Source organism: Ictidomys tridecemlineatus, chromosome 2, assembly GCF_052094955.1.
Source record: "Ictidomys tridecemlineatus isolate mIctTri1 chromosome 2, mIctTri1.hap1, whole genome shotgun sequence".
Taxonomy (NCBI): domain Eukaryota; kingdom Metazoa; phylum Chordata; class Mammalia; order Rodentia; family Sciuridae; genus Ictidomys; species Ictidomys tridecemlineatus.
In genome coordinates, this window is record NC_135478.1 from 72,819,690 (window position 1) to 72,841,926 (window position 22,237).

At 37.9% G+C, this 22,237-nt stretch overlaps 1 protein-coding gene across 1 annotated transcript; it reads right to left on the reverse strand.

The window, feature by feature from the left end:
• Nucleotides 1-756: 756 nt before the first annotated feature.
• Prame (PRAME nuclear receptor transcriptional regulator) lies at nt 757-4,168 on the reverse strand. The gene is made up of 3 exons (XM_005334565.3): nt 3,879-4,168; nt 2,888-3,502; nt 757-1,288 (listed from the first exon to the last, which is right to left on the reverse strand). Exons 1-3 carry the CDS (start codon nt 4,166-4,168, stop codon nt 757-759), a joined length of 1,437 nt encoding a protein of 478 aa, XP_005334622.1.
• Between the last annotated feature and the right edge of the window lie 18,069 nt (nt 4,169-22,237).

Sequence of the window (22,237 nt, forward strand, 5' to 3'; positions counted from 1 at the left end):
GCTCAGGTCTGTAGCTCAGCAATTGTGCTTTTCTGCTTTTTCCCCAGGGAGGCTTGCTCCATGTCTCTTCATTAGTGGAAGGTCATGGCCCATATGTCTCCTTCCAGAGGTAACTTCTGTAACCTGCTTGGATAGTCACTCCTGGTTCCTCTCTGATTTTGACCTGTTGCAGCGACTTCCTGAAGGGTCATGGCCTTGATCTTAGTGTGAGTTGTGTCCTGGGCCTTCTGTATGCCCAGACTGAGAACAGCAGTGACACATGTGCTCCAGGAAGCCCAGCTAATTAGTTGTGTGTTCTGTGAATGCAAGAGTGCTTGTGTGAATTTCCTTCCAGTCTCCCAATGTCCCCTTGAGGTTATCAGATCTCCAGAAGGAGAAGTCAACTAAGGGCCTGTTTCATTTTATCTAGAAGCAAAAGACAAGAAAAACAGAGGGAGTAGTCAGAAGAGTGACCCAAGTTAAGTGAGTTCCTGCTCAGGAAGGCCAAACTTCTGATATCTTTCCACCCCTGGCAGCTGACCATAAAGCCACCTTGATAACATGTGTGGACTGAATGAACATTTGAAGGAGTCTAGGCTTTGGACCGAGGAAGGGAGTGATGTAGAAGAGAAGAAAGCACTGGACAGTTCTTGTGGAAGTTTCCTTTATATTCCTTGCTAAAAACATGTGCCTGTCAGGAAGTCGTTGGCCCTGGATGTTTTTCTTGCTGCCTATTCTGATCACAGTCTCCAGTCCCTCACTTGAGCTGCACCAGCCTCATGGGCAAGGGCTAGGGCAGTGGGGCCTCCATTGCATGTCGGCTCTCTGCACAGCCTGCAACAGATTCTGTATCTCAGCCTGCACCTGGTACATCTTGTCTTTGTTGACAGGACCCCAGGAGAGGCCATGCAGGTATGTGCAGCACTCAACTGGGATGGGGTAGAGCACCTGCTTCAACTCCATCAGCCCTGCTGTGTGTTCCAGCAGGCTCAGGAGGCTGGCTTGGGATATGGGATTGTCAGACAGGCCCAAGTAATGGAGCCAGGAGCAGTGGCGCAGGGCTGGCAGGATGGCACTGAGGTGGGCATCCTTTAGCTGGCAGTGGTTCAGGTTCAGGTGCTGGAGTGTCCCTGAGATCTTCTCTAGCAGGGTCTCTAAGGAACCAGGGACCATGTAGGAAAGGTCGTTGCCACTCAGATCCAACTTCTTCAGGCAGGTGACATGAAGGCTCTGGGATAAGTAGATGATGTCGGTGTTCAGAAGTGTGCAGGAACAAATCTCCAGGGCATGCAGTGGGGACTGCAGACAGCTGAGGAGAGAAGGTGCAATAACTCAGGTGAGGGCCCAGTGCTTCCTCCCTGGGTGTCTGCTTGCCCACAGAGGAGGCTAGCCCTAAGGCTACTTCCTCATCTGGGAAGACATTTACTAGGAGGTTTAGAATCATATGTCCTTTGATGTCCTAAGGCCTGGCTGTGTCTCAGAACATAACTATGAGGTCCCTCCACCAACCCCTTTATTATGGTTTGGATCTTAAGTGCCTTCCCCCTCTAAAGCCCATATGCTAAAGGCTTGGGACCAGCCTGTGGACCTATATGGAAGTGGTAGAACCTTTGGAATAGGGGAACAAGTGGAAGGAAATTAGGTCATTGGGGGCATGACCTTAAAGGGGGATATTGGGGCCCTGGCTCATTCCCCTCTCTCTCTTTGCTTCCCAACAGCTGAGGTGAGCAGGTTTGCTACCCCACATACTCTCTGCCACAATGTACTGCCTCACTACAAGCCCCAAAGTGATAGAACAACAAGTTGTAGACTGAAACATCCCAAAATGTGAACCAAAATAAATCTTTCCTTTAAGTTGATTATCAGATATTTTTGTCACAACAGTGGAAAGCTAACATACTCTCCAACTCTTTCTTTTTGGTGAAATCGTGACCTAAGTGTTACATGTGTCCAACATGACTGCTGAGAGGAGTGGTTTGGAAAGAGCTTCTTTGATGATTAAGAATTCATTGGATGGGCCCATTAGTACTCTGGTTTGGGTTTGGGGAAGCTGCTACTCAGGCTCCTATTTAATTTCCCACTGGGAAGTTTTTAGAAAATTTTCATAGAATAAGACAATTTCCTTGCACAATTGTCCTGCAGGGCCCTGCATCTATCTGCCTGGGCAGCACATGCTCCAAGAGGAGAGCCCTGACCTGTGTTGTCTCTGGTCCTTTCCTCAAGGCCCAGTAAAGCACTCAGTAGTGCCTAGAGAAGTTTGCTGAGTAGATAAACATATTGAATGAAAATTCAAAATAACATAATTAATGTAGTAACAACTATTTAGGTTAATAAAGTAACTTGCCTTAAATTAAAAAAAACACATTGTTAAACAAAATTCACAGGTAGTTATTATTTGGACTGAGCTCCTGTAGTAGGCCCCAATAGACCAGATCAAACGAGAATAAAGTCACTTAGTGCTATGTAACCAAGCTGAAGTTTGGAATAAGTCAGCTTTATAAATGATAAGAGATTCACAGCAACTAATCAGAAAGGATCCAATTTACCTGAGCCTGTATGATGAGGAAATCCTCCTCTTAACCCTATAAGGAAAGGAACTTTGAAAGGACCTTTGTTTTCTTCAGTCCTTTTTTTGCCTATACAACCAAACTCCTCTGCTTGGTATTCTATTTTATTCAATTCAAGAATCAATTATGTCTTTAAACTAGATTTATTGTATTTCTTTTTAGCAGTATGCACCTCTCCCCACTATTTCTGTCTTCCAAAGCAGATCCCAGTCATCAGCTGCATAGGAACACCCAGGTTCTCAGGTTGTGCCCAGTATTTCATGAGCACATGAGATTGGGCCCTATTTTCTGACTTGATCCCTGTCCTGGCTTGACTTGGAGGCCCCTTCCCACCTGTTCACCTGAGCACTTGATGTAGGTTGCCTGAGAGGTAGGAGTAGGAGAGGTGGAGCTTCTGGAGGTGGCCCAGCTTGCTGAGCTGTGAAAGAAAGTAGCTGGAGGACTGCTCACTCACTGGGGAGAAGGCCCAGTGGTAATAGGCCAGCTTGAGGCTGCGCAGGTTGCAGATCCTCCCCAGCTGTGTTGCAAACAGCCTCTGTTCAGACAGTGCCCGGAACCAGTCAAACACCTCTAGCTCCTGCATGAAATCCAGCTCAAGTGTCTTCAAGATCCCTACCAGGCTGTTAAAGGGCATTTCCTCAATATGCAGCTTCCTACAGCAGAGGCGCAGGGACCCACCGCTCTGTTCCACTTTTGTCAGGAGGCCTGAAAGGAATGGATCAAACTTGAAGGGGACTCTCAGGAAAAGATCGATGTGTAATTCCACAGGTTCCCACAGCTTTTTTGGTCCTCTTCTTGTGTCCTCTTCTGGATTGCTCTTAACCATGGCCTGGGGCATTGGTGCCCTGACTGTTGATGGTAACCAAAATGGGAACATGGCCAAGGCCTCAGAAACCTTTTTATTCTGGACCTGATCAAAGTCCAGAGTCAAATCCAGCACCCTCAGTTCTGACCTCCTGTAGGGAAGAGAGTGGTGTGATGAGAGGCTGATATCTGGGGGAACACAGCTGGGCCCAGGTAAGATAAGCAGCAGCACCTTGGGCCACTCCCAGATCCCAGCATGAGCCCACCCATCCTCCCCTCTCATATGAGCTTTTCCTTGGATCCCTTCTCAGTCTCCATTCTTCATACAACCTGTACCATAATCCTTAGAAGACTGAAAATCCCACTTCTTAATGCCCTTCAATGAATGATATCATCAACCACTTAATCCAGAAACCCATAGATGGCCCATTTGCACCCTCAGCCATATTTAATGCTCCTCTGTTCTGGGTCCCACATCACTTCCTTTCTAACTCTGTGCCCAAGCATTGGGCCCAGCATCCCCCTTACCTGGGATAGGCCCTGTGAGCAGGGAAGTCCTCCAGCCCATCCAGCACAGCTTGCAAGCTATCTTGTTTGGGCCACTGTACTATCAGAGAGCCCAGTCGGAGAAAGGGGAAGGGCCAGGCCTGCACCAGAGCCTTTAGAGCCTTCTCATGCCCCTTGGCAAATGCAGCAGTGAGCAGTGGTGGGAAGAGGTTGACAGTGAACTCTTCCAAGGCAGATATAGCAGAGGCCTCATTGCTTAGCAGGCTGTAGGCTGCGAGTTCCAAGAGCTTGGGTAGGGATGGATTGCTCATTTCTGTGAACCTGATGCAGAGTAAAGTAGAAATCCTCAGAAGACCTTTAGCTCAACATTCTTCCAGATCAGCACAAAAGCACATCCATCACAGGTTCAAACACCATTTCCATCTTCCATTCATGACACAAACCTTGCAAATATGAGACTCCAGAGACCCTCAGATTCTGGGAACATGGAGCCCAGAAACTCAGGGTTTTAGATCAATTCTTTGATAGACTTCAGAGGCTTTGAATTGGTCCTAAATTTCCTTCTTTGCCTTCACCAGCAAGATTACCATGAGCATTTACTAAGGACATAGGGCCTAATTCCTTATCAACTTTCCAAAATGAAGTAAGACTAGTCAATACTTCCACTTTTATCAAGCCACCAATATTTCTGGTCTCTGTTAGTATAGTGGCCTTCTAACTTGTCTTCCTGTTTCTAGCCTGATGCCCACTATGGTCTGTTAGATATGTCTTTCCTTTGGCTGAAAACTCTCCAATGGCTTCCCTTTCACTCTGTATAAAACTTACCTTTTGTTATTGAACTTCTAGAATCTAGCCTCTTAGCACTCCAGGGCTCAACTCCTGTCACCCTCTCCAGTATTTACTCTGCAACAGAAACCAATACTGACTTCCATGCCTCTTCTCCAACTCAAAGGAGAAGAGGCCCTGACTCAGGGCCTTTGCATTTACTCCTCTCTCTGATTTTTTTTTCTTAGAGAAATCTGGCTTCCTCACTTTATTCAAGTCTCTGTTAAAATTTTACCTTGTCGGGGCTGGGGCTGGAGCTCAGTGGTAGAGTGCTTGCTTCGCATGTGTGAGGTACTGGGTTTGATCCTCAGTACCACATAAAAATAAAGAAAGATAATATGTCCATCTACCACTAAAAAATATTTCAAAAAAATTTCACCTTGTCCCTGATCACTCATGCAGAATAGCACTCCTATCCTTTAATTATGTTTTTATCCTAACTTGGTCTCTAGCACTTATACTATAATTTCCTTGTATTTCTGTCCTTTTCTCTCATATACATACATGTGTGCATGTGAACACACACAGTTTTGTTATTGTCTGTTTCTGCTCTGCTTAATGGCAAGTGCCATGTAAAAGAGAGCCATGTCTGCTTTTATCATTACTATAGCCTAGTTATGAATAGTGCCTGACATATAGTACACAACCCAAGGCATATTTTAAATGCACTTAAAAGCAAGTTGAAGCACACAATATAACTCACCACATCTCACTGAATGAGTTTAGGGTGATATGGAACAGAGATTTTCTTTTTCAATCTCAAAGCATCAGTTCACAGTTAATTATGGATTCTTTCAACTGTCCAAAGCAAACTCCTTATTCCTGCCCGATAAAAAACAAATGCCAAATGTCTTCTTTGATATAAGGAGAGTAACTAAGAACAGACTAGGGAAGAAGAGCACGAGAAGAAGACCAACATTAAACAAGGAGGAGAGGTGGGAGGGAAAGGGAGAGAGAAGGGAAATTGCATGGAAATGGAAGGAGACCCTCAGGGTTATACAAAATTACATACAAGAGGAAGTGAGGGGAAAGGGAAAAATAATACAAGGGGAGGAATGAATTACAGTAGTGGGGGTAGAGAGAGAAGAGGGGAGGGGAGGGGAGGGGAGGGGGGATAGTAGAGGATAGGAAAGGCAGCAGAATACAACAGACATGAGTATATCAACATGTAAATCAATGGAAGTGTAACTGATGTGATTCTGCAAGCTGTATAGGGGTAAAATGGGAGTTCATAACCCACTTGAATCAAAATGTGAAATATGATATATCAAGAACTATGTAATGTTTTGAACAACCAACAATAAAAAAAAAGAAATACAAGGAATCATAGCCCCATCCCATCACCCTCTGAAGGCCACCCAGACTACAGAGCAGAGCTTGGTACAATGATGGAGGATGTTCTAGACTTGTGCTGTCCAATATGGGAGCCACAAGCCACATGTAATTACTGAGCACTTGAAATTTGACTAGTATGACTGAGGAATTGACTTCTACATCTTATTAAATGTCAAATAATTTGAATAGCTGCATGTAGATAGATGCTTCAGTTTTGGACAGCTGAAGTCTAGAATCTATGGAAGTCAGAGACAAGAAACACTTATTCACATTTTCCCAAGCTATGAAATCCCACTCCAATGGGGCTATTATAGCCTTGGTAACACAACTGACCAAGGCCAATATAAGAAAGGACAACTATTTCCTGATCTCACTTGTTGAAGCTAGATGCAAAAAGCCAAAATAGTAAAGTACTAGCAAATGAAATCTATAAATATCAATAAAAAGGCAATCAAACACAACAAGTTCAACTAATACCAGAAATTCAAGAATGGTGAACATTAGGATTATTATTTATTAATGTAATTGTGTCAATGGACTCAGAAAAATCAAAGAAGGAAGAGAATGGAAGTTCTTAAATATTTAGTAATGACGTCTTGTAAACATTGCCTTTAAAATCAGAAATAAGATAAAGATTGTGTGGCCACCATGAGAATGCTCCCTGCACCTCCAACTCAGGAACTGTAGCCCTTAGAGCCCAGGCCACCCATTCCATGTGCTGTCCCTACCAATGACTAACTGTGACAGATCAATTCCTAGAAAATTCCACTCTTCTAATGATCATCACTTTTGGCTTGAGAACTCTGAAGCCTTTGTTGAATCTTCCAGAGTGCTTCCTTCCACCCAGCCTCCTCTCTTGCTCTGCTTCACCCGACAGCAATGCATTTGTGCCAACTCTTCACACCTTCCCCAATTCCTCCACATTTCCCCTAGTAAAATCCTTGCAACCGTCTTGGTGTCTGCTTCTAACAGGCTCTTGATACATTTTCAGGATATGCTACTCCCAAATATGGAAACTTGGTATACTGAATTATTTTAAGATGAATTTTAATAAACAGCATGTGCAGGAAGGATTTTCTAACCTTCTCCTGAAGCAGGTCATAACACCTGTATGGGAGGGACATTTTTTATATCTGGAAGAAAGGAATACCCTTATTTTTGAAGGTATAGGACCACCAAGAGAAATATGAACACATAAGCCTTGTTCTTTCCTTCAGTTTGTTACACTTATACTTCCTCTGTCCTAACATATTTCTTTTTTTAAAATTTATTTTTGTTGCTGATAGACCTTTATTTTATTTATTTATATGTGGTGCTGAGAATCGAACCCAGCACCTCACACATGCCAGGCAAGTGTGCTACACTGAGTCACAACCCCAGCCCCTGTCCTATCATATTTCTATAGATGCTCTACTCTTCATCAAACCTAGCATAAAAACACTGAGCTTTAACCACTTTCTTGGATCTTCATTTCATTTCCTTATTAAGGTCCCTGTGTCATATAAAACCTACATTAAATAAATTTGTAATGCCTTTTCTTTGTTAATCTCTCTCTCTCTCTCTCTCTCTCTCTCTCTCTCTCTTTGCTTTAGGGGGCTCATCCAATGAATTCAAGATATGAGGGGAAGGAAAAATATTTTTCTTCCCTTACAACATGGAATAACTCAGGTGTTATTGCTGCTTTTGTTCAACATTGTAATAGTGGTCCTTTCATTACACATTTGCAAGAAAATAGATCAAGTAAGTAAGCACTGGAAAAGAAAAAAACCACAACTGCCAATATGTACAGATCATGTGACAACATAGGAAATCTAAGCTATCATAGACAAAGCAATGGAATAATGAGTTCATCAAGGTTGCTAATCATAAGACCAATATACAAACATCAATGGTGGTTCCTATATACCAGTGACCTACTGGTCACAATTACACTAGAATGTTTTTTTAAAAAATATTTAATTTTTTTCTTATGGTTGGACACAATACCTTATTTATTTATTTATTTTTATGTGGTGCTGCAGATCAAACCCAGGTCCTCACACGTGCTAGGTGAGTGCTCTACCACTGAGCTACAACTAGAATGTTCTTAAAGATAAATCTAACCAAAAAAGGTCATCAAGATGTCTTTAAGAATTTTAAAAAATCTGGACCATAACTAATAACAGAATAAAGAATATAACTTGAGGGCTGGGGTTGTGGCTCAGTGAGCTTTAACCACTTTAGTGCTTGCCTAGCATCTGTGAGGCACTGGGTTCAATCCTCAGCACCCATAAAAATAAAAGGTATTGTGCCCATCTACAACTAAAAAATAAATGTAAAAAAGTTTTTAAAAAAGAATATAACTTGACAACCACTGAAACTGACATTTAATTTGCCCAGAAATATTTAGAATAACCGAACTACAACAGATGATAAAATAACAAAAGTTCATTATTAGGGAAATTAAAAATAAAATCTCCTGCCAACCCAGTAAAGTCTCTCAAAAAATGTTAACAAGATTGAAACCATTTTGTTGTTGAATAAATATTAAACCAGGTTGTGATGTATACCACAGGCAATCCACTAAGAATATTGCAAGGATAGAAAAGAATCTCATCCTTTTAGGTAGGTAGATATAAACTATTACATATGAATTAATTGCCTTTCTCCAAATGAAAAAAAAAAGTTTCTCTTTTGAGTACCAGTAAGTTACAACTCAGAGATAAGCGCTTGGACTAAACTACAGAGGTAGAGAGACAGGATCCCATCTTCCTCTATGTTCACATTTCATAGAGGTGGCTTTAAGAGATACTTCTGGAAGGTAAAACTGGAAAGAGGCTTACCTAACTTAAAAAAAATACATACATTTGGAAGAGACAGAAAGGATTTAGGATTCACAAGTTTCTGAAGGAAATATTGAAAGAAAATATTCCCTTTTGGCACCAGGGAAAATTTAAAAGAATTTTTTAGATTTATATTTATCTTTACACACATATCAAGATGTATGAAAGCAAACAAAGCAAAGCAGTTTTTTCTTAAAGAGAGAGAGAATCTTTTTAATATTTATTTTTTAGTTTTCAGTGGACACAACATCTTTATTTTATTTTTATGTGGTGCTGAGGATCGAACCCAGCGCCCCACGCATGCCAGGTGAGCGCGCTACTGCTTGAGCCACATCCCCAGCCCCACAAAGCAGTTTTTTAAATTTAAATTTTTTATTTTTTAATTGGTGCATTATAATTATACATAGTAGTGGGACTCATTATGCCACATTGATACATGCACAAAACATAATTTGATCAATCTCATTCCCCAGTATTTTCCTCTCCTCCTTTCCTCCCTGATCTACTTGCACTACTGATCTCCCTTCTATTATTATTAAATAATGAACTATAATTGTATATATATGTGGGATTCATTGTGGTATATTCACACATGGACATAGCATAATTTGGTAGATTTTGTTCCCCAATTCTTCCCCATGCTCTCCCCTTCTTCCTTCTTGATCCCCTTCCTTTACTCTATTGTTCTCTCTTTTTAAATTTCCTTTCGCCCCCTCTGGCTTTCACACATGAGATAAAATAATTGATTTTTGATTTTCTGATTTTGGTAAAGTAAAGTTTTAATCAAAGATAAATCAGATTCTTTTCATTACTAAAGAATACTGAAAAAAAAATGCTACAATGCAGTTAGTAAGAAGAACAAAGTTGCCAGGCATGATAGTGCACACCTATAACCCCAGCTGCTTGGGAGGATGAGGCAAGAGAAATGCAAGTTCAAAGCCAGCCTCAGGAACTTAGTGAGGCTCTAAGCAACTTAGTGAAACTCTGTTTCAAAATAAGAAATGAAAAAGGGCTGGGGATGTGGCTCCATGCTTTAACACACCTGGTTTTTTTTAAAAAAAATAATCACAAATATAGTAGAAGACAAGGCATCATTCTGAGTGAGGACAAAATAAATGAAGTGATATCAGAAAAGCAGTAGGTGTAGACATGAATTCCAGACTCATTTTATAGGGGAAAAGTAGGTAAGTATACGGCAGTGAAACAGACTGAATTTGGCTTCTCCACTTCCGCCTCCATCAATTAAGAGGGTTACAGTCCACTCTGACAGGCACCAGAGAAACTAAGAGTGAAGACTCAGCCTAACGTGGGTGAACTAAATCTGCTTATGTGTGCCTCTTGCCTTTTGTCTTACTTCACTGCCTCTTCTCCTTTAAAAACCTCTGCTCACTTTCAGAGGTTTCAAAGACAGAACTCTTGAAACTTTTGATAGAAGTGTCTTCTATCTTCTTTCACAGCTGACTTTGAATAAAACCTAACAAATATTTCTCTCTGGTGTGTGTGTGTGTGTGTGTGTGTGTGTGTGTGTGTGTGTGTGTGTGTGTTTTGGTGCTGGAGATTGAACCCAGAGCTTCATTCATGGAAGGCAAGCACTCTACCACCAAGCCATATCCCCAGCTCTGTTGGAGTATTTCTGGAGCAATGAGTGTTGTCCTCTAGCTTCTTCCTATCTGCACTGCTATTGGTTACAGCAGTAGAAAAGAAAAGTGGGAAAACACAACTAATAAAAATTAGAAGAGTCGAGTGTGGTGACACACATGCCTAAAATCCCAGCTACTCTGGAAGCTGAGGCAAGAGGATAGCAAGTTCAAGGCCAGTCTGGGAAAATAAGACTGATCCTGTCTAAAAAAATAAAATAAAATAAAAATAAAAAAGGGCTGAGGATGTAGCTCAGACTTGTTTGGCTTCCATCCCCAGTACCTCAACAAAACAAAACAAGAAAAAAATAAAAAAGAAAAAAAAATTACAATTATGGATACACACATACATCACAATAGAATCCACACCCATGGATATGGGAGCTGTGTTGTGAGTATTTTTGACAACACTGAAATTAGGAACGAACATGCCTACCTACTGTCAACATCAAGGAAACTTGTAACCAGTACAATAGACATAATAATCAAAATCCCTGTAGCAATAAAAAGAGCAAATGATTATGTACATAGTGTAGGAAAAATGTGTTTCAATGGTGTGTTGGGCTTAGAATGTGACCCTAAAACATAATGCCTTTGGAGGTCTCTCTTTGACTTTACCTCTCCCTTTTGTGCAAGAGCAGGCCATAAAAGAATTCTCTGACCTATCTCTCCTGAAACTTGGTCATTGGACTTTCATGTGAGAGGTGACCTTCTATTTACAGGAATACTACACAGAGACCAAGATGAATCTGAACAGACTTTGACAAGTTCAAGTTCCCACCAGTTTATTCTCATTAGGTCATACTCGTGTGTGTGTGTGTGTGTGTGTGTGTGTGTGTGTGTGTGTGTGCGTGCGCGCGCGCGCGCACTTGTCTGTATGGGGGGAGTACTAGGGAATGAACCAGGGGTGCTTTACCATTGAACTACATCCCCAGCCTATTTTTCAATTTTTGAAACAGAGTCTTACTAGTTGCCTTGGGTGTCCTGCCTTAGCCTCCTGAGTAGTGGGATTTTAGGAATGCACCATCATTCCTGACTTAAGTTAGTCTTTTTATTCAGTCGTATTTCTCATAACTGTGTGTCCTTCATTTAAACTAAAGACAAAAATACACAGTTCTCCCTGGTTCTTTGGGTATTAATTTCTGAAGATTTCCATATCATGTGATTTTTTTTTTCAGTACTGGGGGAATTGAACTCAGGGGCTCTCTACCACTGAGTTACATCCCCATCCCTTCTTATTGTATTTTAAAAATTTTGACACAAGGTCTCCCTAAGTTGTGCAGGCTGGCCTTGAACTGGGATTGTAGGTTGTGACAAAACATCCAGCTAAATAAATTTGTTGTGCTTTGTCTTGGTAGTCTGTCTTCTGTTATAAAGACACCATCCATGATTTTAATGACAGGTGAGGAAAAGTTATTACTTTTTTCCCTATATGGAGACAACTATACATCCTTTTACAATGAACCCTTTGGGTTATTGGATTCTAATCCTGTTCATTTTTTGAATTCTTTTGTAACTTTATAAGGATTGATTGAACATATTTCCCTGTGGGTCAAATTTCTAAATTTAGATTAGTTCGTGCATATTAAACTGAAATTTTAAACTTTTTTAGTGGTTTATCTTTGGGAAAATTTTCATTTTACTTCTCCCAATGTATAGTCATTTATTTCAAGATATGTTGCAGCCTGTTTATTGTTGATGTTCCAAAAGCTCCTCATGTCGCTAGCTGAAAATGTAACTGTATCCTCTACTCTGATGGTCTATGGAAATCACAGCCCATGCTATGGCCAAAAGCTACAATATCTGTTGTAAAATATACAAGCATTACTTTGATCTGTATCTGATACAGCTTGGTGGTGTAGGTCATTACTTGCAAATCAATAAGTCCTCCTTTAGCCATAAAATAAAATATTACCAGAGGGTGAAATGCAAATTTTTAATATTATAGATATTACCTCTCACCTTGATTTCCAACATATTATAATTAACTCTAACAAACGCACTTAAAATTTTGTGTCACCTCTTGGTGTGATACACAAAACACTGAATCCTGTTGGAACAAATGTAAAACAAAGTTCAAGACTACCAGAGGAATTCATCATGATATGGTAGACTCATGTTTGGTTGAATGAATGTTGTGTGATTGATTTGGAAATATTGCTTTCAAGTTCCTTTTACTGCAATGTATGAGAACAATTTTCTAATAATGAATATGCTATTTCCTTTTATTACACATATCAGAACAATTTTCTGTTAAGTAATATGGTGTTTTAACTTTTGGTTTCAGTACAAATACTCAGGGACAACTTCTTCACTTGAATACCTCTGAGGTGAAAATTGTTTAATTGATCCTGTTACAGATATATAATTGATAATTAATATGTATATATAAATTTTATCTGGTCTGGTAGGATTTTCCCATAATGTCCAACTGTGGTAAAAATCCATTCCATCTCCATTTGCAATTCATTTCAACATTCCTTCATGCCATATAAATCTGTGCTGTTTTGACTCTTCTTTTGGATTGGCTTTAACATCTGCATGGTACTTCATGGTATACAAGCAAAATTAATTCTTTAACATGTTTATTTTAAAAAAAATTTTATTCATTTTAGTTGTTTGATGGACCTTTATTTTTTTATTTATATGTGGTGCTGAGAATTGAACTCAGTGCCTCACACATCCCAGGCAAGTGCTCTACCACTGAGCCACAAACCCAGCCCAACATGTTCATTTTTATATCTGTAAGAGAATCAAGATTCTTTTTCTGAAAATTATATTTTAACATTAGAAAGGTAAAAAAGATGGGGCTGGGATTGTGGCTCAGTGGTAAAGCATTTGCCTAGCATGTGTGAGGCACTGGGTTCGATCCCTGGCAACACATAAGAATAAAAACAAATAAAAGTATTGTATTCAATTACAACTAAAAGTAAATATTTTAAAAAAAGGTACAAAAGAGGGAAAGACTACTATTACTAATAGGAGTTTATAGTTTTTTAAGTGTCTTATATATAGGATGATGGGACATAATGGGTTAAGCATAACAAAACATTGATGTGATAGAATAAAATTAATAAAAGGAAACACACATAAATGCATTGAAAGAGCAAATACTGAAAAGATATAAATATTACTGAAATGTAATTGGAATATTTTGGGTAATCTGTCCAAATAATCATAACTTTAATCTAGAAGAAATAACAGAAAACTAACAGGAGAATACTGAAGAGATACCAACATTACTATATGTTTTATATTTTCAATACTGGGGATTGAATTCAAAGGTGCTCTACCATTGATCTATATCTGCAGTCCTTTTACTCTGAAAGAAAGTCTTGCTAAATTGCCAAGGCAGGGCTTGAACTTGAGATTCCCCTGCCTCAGCCTCCCAACTCACTGGGATTACAAGTATGTCCACTACACCTGGCATTACCATAAATCTTATATAAAGCAATGTAATATTCCATTGCCCACCCTGAAACCTGTGCCATAAATTGGCAACAAAGACCCTCTATCTCCTTTTGCCAAATGTCGAATGACTACAAGAGAGGCGGATTTGTAAAATGGACCACCTAGGAAAGAAAAAGAAAATGCTGCTAATTAAATCTGATATCCATGAAGTATGGCTCATACTCATTTCTGAATTGTTTATCTCTAATACTTCCATCATATACAATGTGTGGGATTCTGGTTGGTGGATGTATAGTGATAAAAGGTGGATTGCAGTGTTAAAAAATAATTTTCTGGCCAACAAACAACACATGGGAAGATGCTTATCATTGATAATTATTAGAGAGCAACAAATCAAAGCTACAACAAGATACCACCTCACAATCATTAGGATTACTACTATCAAAAGAAAAAAAATAGTCAGGCACAATGGCACATGTCTATAATCCCAGAGATTCTGAAGGAGGTTTGCAAGTTCAAGGCCAGCTTCAGCAGTTCAGTGAGGCCCTGAACAATTTAGTAGGACTCATCTCAAAATTAAAAATGAAAGGACTGGGAATGTGGCTTAGTGGTAGAGCACCACTGGGGTCAATCCCCAGTACCAAAAAACAAAACAAAACAAAGACTGAATGGCCATTTAAAAAAAAGGATTATAAATATATCCATCAATTCCTCTTCTGGGCTTGTACCCCCAAAGAATTAAAAGTAGGATCTTAAAGAGACATTTATACACTCATGTTCCTACTGCATTATTCATAAAAGTCAGAAGTCAAAAGCAGCATAAGCATCCAGTGATGGATGAATGGATATACAAAATATCATATATGCATTTGGTGGAATATTATTCAGCCTTAAAAAAATCACCCTTAAAAAAGAAAAATGTTCTGACACAGGTTACAACACAGATGAACCTTGAGGACATTTTGACAAGTGTAATAAACCACTCATAAAAGGAAAATATTGTGTGATTCCACTTGGAGGGATCCATTAATACCCCCAAGACATGGTATAAAGATTATTATATAAGCTTAAAATATTTGAGATACGCAGATGCAGAAAGTAATCTTCTTAGAGGTTCCTTTTTTTTTTGACTAAAGGCAGAGCCTTCTAAGAATGAAGCTGCCATTATTGGATTAAAAAAGACCCAACAATATGCTGCCTCCAAGAGACTCATCTCATAGGAATATACATCCACAGACTGAAGGTGAAAGGTTGGGAAAAATTATACCATTCATGTGAACTGCAGAAGAAGCAGGGATTTCCATATCAAATAAGACTTCAAGCCAAAGTAGACTTCATATCAAATAAAGTAGACTTCAAGCCAAAGTTAATCACAAGGGATAAAGAAGATATTTCATACTGCTTAAGGAAACCATTCACCAACAAGACATAACAATAATAAATTTATATGCCCCAAACAATGGAGCATCTATATTTATCAAAAAACTCTTCTCAGGTTCAAGAGTCAAATAGACCACAAAACAATAATTCTGGGTGACTTTAACACACCTCTTTCACCACTGGTAGTTTGTCCAAACAAAAGCTGAACAAAGAAACTACAGATCTCAATAATATAATCAATAACTTAGACTTCATTGACATATATAGACTATTTCATCCTTCAATGAATTAATACATTTTCTTCTCAGCAGCACATGGATCCTTCTCTAAAACAGAGCATACATTATGCCACAAAGCAATCCTTAGAAAATATAAAAAAGTAGAGATACTACCCTGCATTCTATCAGATCTTAATGGAATGAAATTAGAAATCAATGATAAAAAATAAAAGCTACTCCAACACCTGGAGACTAAATAATATGCTACTGAAAGAACAATGGGTCGCAGAAGACATAAGGAGGAGATTAAAAAATTTTTAGAGGTGAATGAGAACACAGATACAACATATTGAAATCTCTGGGACACTATGAAATAGTTCTAAGAGGAAAGTTCATTGCATGGAGTTCATTTCTTAAAAGAAGAAAAAGTAGACAAATAAATGACTTAATATTACATCTCAAAGCCTTAGAAAAAGAAGAACAAATCAACACCAAAATCAGTGGAAGACAAAAAATAATTAAAATCAGAGCTGAAATCAATGAAATTGAAACAAAAGAAACAATTGAAAAAATCGACAAAACAAAAAGTTAGTTCTTTGAAAAAATAAATAAAATTGACAAACCCTTAGCCATGCTAAGAGTAGGAGAAAGAAAACTCAAATTAACATACATGATGAAAAAGGAACACATTAGTGTAATAGTGTCACAACAGACACTACAGAAATACAGAAGATAATTATAAATTATTTTGAAAACTTGAATTCCAATAAAATAAAAATCATTGAAGGCATTGACAAATTTCTAGAGTCATATGATTTGCCAAAATTGAATTAGGATGATATACACAATTTAAACAGATCAATATCAAGTAATGAAATAGAAGACACCATCAGAAGCCTACCAAAAAAAAAAAAAAAGCCCAGGACCATATGGATACACAGCAGAATTCTACAAGATTTTTAAAGAAGAACTAATACCAATAATCTTCCATTTATTTCAGGATATAGAAAAAAGAAGCAGCACTTCCGAACTCATTCTATGAGGCCAATAACACCCTGATTCAAAACCAGGCAAAGACACATCAAAGAAAGAAAACTTCAGACTAATATGTCTAGTGAACATAGATGCAGAAATTCTCAATAAAATTATGGCAAATCAAATACAAAAGCATATAAAAAAATCATGCACCATGATCAAGTGGGATTAATCCCAGGGATGCAAGGTTGGTTCAATATAGGGAGGTCAATAAATGTAATTAGTTCATCACATCATTAGGCTTAAAGATAAGAATCATATGATCATCTCAATAGACACAGAAAAAGCATTTGACAAAATACAGCACTCCTTCATGTACAAAACACTAGGAAAACTAGAGATAACAGGAACATATCTCAACAACATAAAGGCTATCTATACTAAGCCCCAGGCCAACATTATTCTAAATGGAGAAAAATTGAAGGCATTCCTCTAAAAACTGGAACAAGACAGAGATGCCCTCTTTTCACCACTTCTATTTAACATATAAAGTTCTTGAAACACTGGCCAGAGCAATTAGACAGATGAAAGAAACTAAAGGGATACACATAGGAAAAGAAGAACTCAAATTGGCACTATTTGCTGATGATACAATTCTATACCTAGAAAATCCTAAAAGTTCCACCAGAAAACTTCTAGAACTAGTAAATGAATTTATCAAAGTAGCAGTATATAAAATGAAAACCCATAAGTCAAAGGCATTTCTGTATATCAGTGACAAATCCTCTGAGAGGGAAATGAGGAAAACTAACCCATTTACAATAACCTCAAAAAAAAAGATATTTGGGAATAAATGAAAGAATTGAAAGACCTATGTAATGAAAATTATAGAACCCTAAAGAAAGAAATCAAAGACGACCTTGGAAGATGGAAAGATCTACCTTGCTCTTGGATAGGCAGAATTGATGTTATCAAAATGACCATATACTACCAAAAGCAATAAACAGATTTAATGCAATTCTGATCAAAATCCCAATGACATTCCTCATAGAAATAGAAAAAGGAGTCATAAAATTCATCTGGTAAAATAAGAGACCCAGAATAGCAAAAGAAATTCTTAGCAGGAACAGTGAAGCAGATGGCATCACTATACCAGACCTTAAACTACACCACAGAGCAATAGTAATAAAAACAGCTTGGCATTGGCACCAAAAACAGACTGGTAGACCAATGGTACAGAATAGAGGACACAGAGACGAATTCACAAAATTACAATTATCTTGTATCTATATCTTATCTTATTGGAGAAAAGATAGTGTCTTCAAAAAATAGTGCTGGGAAAACTGGAAATCCGTATGCAACAAAATGAAATTAAAGCCCTATCTCTAAACCATGCACAACACTCAAGGATCAAGTACCTAGGAAGTAAACCAGAAACCCTGTGTCTAAGAAGAAAAAGTAGGCCCAAATCTCCATCATATAGAATTAGGCCCCTACTTCCTTAATAAGACTCCTATAGAGCAAGAATTAAAATCAAGAATCAATAAACTGAATGATTCAAACTAAATTTTTTTTTCTCAGCAAAAGAAACAATTAGTGAGGTGAGCAAGTTTGGGAGCAGCTTGGGAGCAAGTTTTTACCACTTGCACATCAGATGGAGCACTAATCTCTAGGTATATAAAGAACTCAAAAAGCTAAACATCAAAAAACAAAAACAAAAACAAAACACAAAAACCCTAATAACCCAATCAATAAATGGGCCAAGGAACTGAACAGACACTTCTCAGAAGATGATATACAATCAATCAACAAATATATAAAAAAGTGTTCATCATTGCTAGCAATTAGGGAAATGCAAATTAAAACTACTCTAAGATTTCATCTCATTCCAGTCAGAATGGCAGCTATTATGAATACAAACAATAATAAGTGCTGGTGAGAATGTGGGGAGAAAGGCACACTCATACATTGCTGGTGGGACTGCAAACTGGTGCAGCCAATATGGAAAACAGTATGGAGATTTCATGGAAAACTGGGAATGGAACCATCATTTGACCCAGCTATCCCTTTCCTCGGTGTATACCCAAAGGACTTAAAAAGAGCATACTATAGGGACACAATCACACCAATGTTTATAGCAGCACAATTCACAATAGCTAAACTGTGGAACCAACTTAGATGCCCTTCAATAGATGAATGGATAAAGAAATGTGGAATATATACACAATGGAATATTACTCAGCAATAAAAGAGAATAAAATCATGGCATTTGCAGGTAAATGGATGGAATTAGAGAAGATAATGCTAAGCGAAGTTAGCCAATCCCCCAAAACGAAATGCTGAATGTTTTCTCTAATAAAGGAGCCTAATTCATAGTGGGGTTGGGAGGGGTAGCATGGGAAGATTAGACAAACTCCAGATAGGGCAAAGGGGAGGGAGGGGAAGGGAGGGGACAAGGGGTGTAAAAAAGATGGTGGAATGAGTTGGACATCATTATCTTAAGTACACGTATGAAGACACAAATAGTGTGCATATACTTTGTATACAATCAGAGATATGAAAAATTGTGCTCTATATGTGTAATATGAATCCTAATGCATTATGTTGTCATATATAACAAATTAGAATAAAAAATTAAAAAAAGAATGAAGCTGCCATAAACTCCCTCCTTGGGGGAGCTTCACTCCCAGGTAGTACCACTTGCAATTAAATGGGAAATCATATCAGTAAACGTATCATCAACTGTTATACCTTCCATTTGTTCTCCTAAAAGCTTACTTGTCTTTTCCATAGAAATCCTTTAAGTTGGTGTATAAATCCCTACCTCTAGTAGTTCAGGGAATCTGAACATGTCTATTCTTTCATATGTATGTTAACTTTTTTTCCCTGTTAATCTGCTAATTAGCAGCTCCCTCCTCCACTGCATCTAGCTTAGTAGAGGAAAAGTGTTTCCTTTGGGCACACTCATAAGATATGAAGAGATATCTAGAATCAGATTCACAAATAGAAAGTAGAAAGGTGATTTTTAGGAGCTTGGAGTAGTGGAGGGTTATTTTTTAATGTTCATAGGATTTCATTTTTGTAAGATGAGAAGAGTTCTGGAGATGAGTGATGGTGATGGTGGCATAACAAAGTGATTGTACTTAATGCCTCTGAACTGTACACCTAAAAATGGCTACGATGGTTTATTTTGTGTTTTGTGCAATTTAATGACAATTTTTAAAGTTGGATCATCTTAGTTATACATGACAGTCGAATTCATTTTGATAAATTATACAATTTTTTAAAAAGATAATTTTCCAAAAATGATTAAATCCTGACTGCCATACAGATATAAAAATGAATGCATGCTAAAGGCTTTTTTTCCCCCCTAGTGGTTAGTGAGTAAACCAGTGTTACAATCAGTTCTAGGGAGAATCCAAATTGAGGTCAAGAATAAATATTGAAATGAATGTGTAAATGGAAATAAAACTGGCCTTCAGTTTGAATGGGGAAAAATGAATCACTGTGCATTGCTATCAGCAGTCTTCCAAAGTAACCAACAACAAAGGAAGACTGGGGTTAACGTGAACCATGTGATCAGAACAATGCAAAGTTTTCCACTGAAGTATAGTTTTTTTTTCCTTCTAGCTCATTCATCCCAGGCCATATTAGATTTAAGGGTATGTTCTATGAGACAAACTAAAACTGACAGAGCTAATTTAAAAATTAAATGAAAGCTTAATTAGAAATTCTAAAACATAAATTGACAATGGTGGTGTAGAAAGCTATAGTTTGATCATATAATGAAATGGCACTATTAAAATAATTAATTGGAAGGTTCATTAGACTTAGTTGGCTCCGATATCTTGGGTTCCTACTGAAGCAAACTAAACCCAGATCAATATGCTTAATTAACCAGAAGCTGTTAACTAACCTCTAATTTGGGACTTTCCACTTTGGTCAATCAAATATATTTTCTTTGTTTTGTTGAACACGTTATAAAACTTTTCTCTGAAAAGAACCAGAGGGAAGGAAGAGGGAAGGAAAATAGGAAATACTGAGGAATAATATTGGCCAAATTGTCATATTGTATGCATGTATGAATATGTAACAATCAATCCCACCACTTTGTACAATTATAGTGCACCAATAAGAAATATGGGGTGGGGTTGCTCAGTGGTACAGCACTTGCCTAGCATGTTTGATTCTCAGCACCGCATATAAATAAATAAAATAAAGGCCCATTGACAACTAAAAAAAAAAAAAAAGGAAATATGGGGGAGAGCTGGGGTTGTGGCTCAATGGTAGAGCACTTGCCTTTTCATATGTAAGGCACTGAGTTTAATTCTCAGCACCACTCCTATATTTCTGGGAAATCTTTAAATCTTAAAGTTAACCATAAATTTACTCATGTATGTTAATTATCTTGTGCAGCATTAATTAGATTACACAAAGAGAGATACAATATTTTGACAAAGTCCTCTAAAATTAACTTAGGGGACTTTGCAGTGTTATCTACCTATCAAATAACAGAGATCACATCAGCCTAAGGATCTTGAGAAAAACCACATGACCACAGACCAATTACCAGACAGATGTAGTCCCTACATACCTTCCTATGACTACTCTTCACTAAGTTTCCTTTAGAAGAAGAGCTGGGGATTCCCCAAATGCATCTCTTACCCTTGAGATGGTCCATTTTGCTTTGAATCCCTTTATTTATTTGTCAGTGACTCATTTGACATGTGTTGAAATTCTTTTCCATCAGTATATGTCAAGAGTCACACTTGTCCTGAGTTGAGTTCCCCCCTTCTCTGGGAATTCCTCAAGATACTATCCCAGAGATATCACTTTTCTGGTGATAGTATAACAAATGAGAAATACTAGGAATGTAAGGATTCTCTAATATGAGCAGATCATCTTATTATATATAACAACATTCATAAAATTCCAACCACATTAGACAAAAAGGGGGGAAGAATAGTCACACACACAGCTCTCTAAAGGGATGAAAAAATGTAAAGGAGTCATATCCTTAATAATCTGAAATTCTGGTTTATTTATAGCTTAGTGAAATTGAAAATGACTAAAAATTATTAAGAGAACCACAACACATTCATATAATGGAATATTTGTCAGTATTTTAAATGATGATAATTGTATTTCAAATAAAATAAGATAATTTGGACATGATGTTAATTTTTAAAAGCATAACAAGACTTACTCTGTGGTCAGTTTGGCTATATTAATATGCACACCTACAAAATAAAACTTAAAGTGAAAGCAGTAATATATTATTGGTGCTGTTTTTCACTCTTTCTTCACACAGTGCAGTGAATATTTTTATTAGTGCTCATGGATTCTTTCAACAAACTTGTTTATATTTTCCTTTAGGGGGCTGGGCAGACTGTGGGAAGTGATATGAGGCTCCTTTTCTGGTGAATTGTAAATAAGCACACATCAAGTTAGAAACCTTCCAGGAAGATTAAAGGGCCACATAACAACATGGGAAAACAGAAAGCAAATGGAATTGAATGATCACAAAATCTTTACCCAGGACTATACATATTAAGTTTACAATAATGAGTCCAACAGCTAACATTAAGAAAGTGTTTAATAGTTTATAACCACTAATTCATTTAATCTTCACACACACAAATTTGCAAGATCTATAGTACCTTGTTTCTATTTTACTGATAAAAAAATACTTTGCTGTAGCCATGCAGGTATGAATTGGAGTTATTAAGTATTTACCCTGCACACTGGTTTCTCCCTGTGGAAGGTACTGAAGATCA

Bases quoted from the DNA above. Each gene is read 5' to 3' on its own strand.
- Prame (XM_005334565.3), bottom strand. From the start codon at position 4,168: ATGAGCAATCCATCCCTACCCAAGCTCTTGGAACTCGCAGCCTACAGC. The intron at 3,503-3,878 runs GTAAGGGGGATG...TCTTCCCTACAG, and splicing joins GCTCACAGGGCCTATCCCAG to GAGGTCAGAACTGAGGGTGC. The intron at 1,289-2,887 runs GTGAACAGGTGG...TTCTCTCCTCAG, and splicing joins AACCTACATCAAGTGCTCAG to CTGTCTGCAGTCCCCACTGC.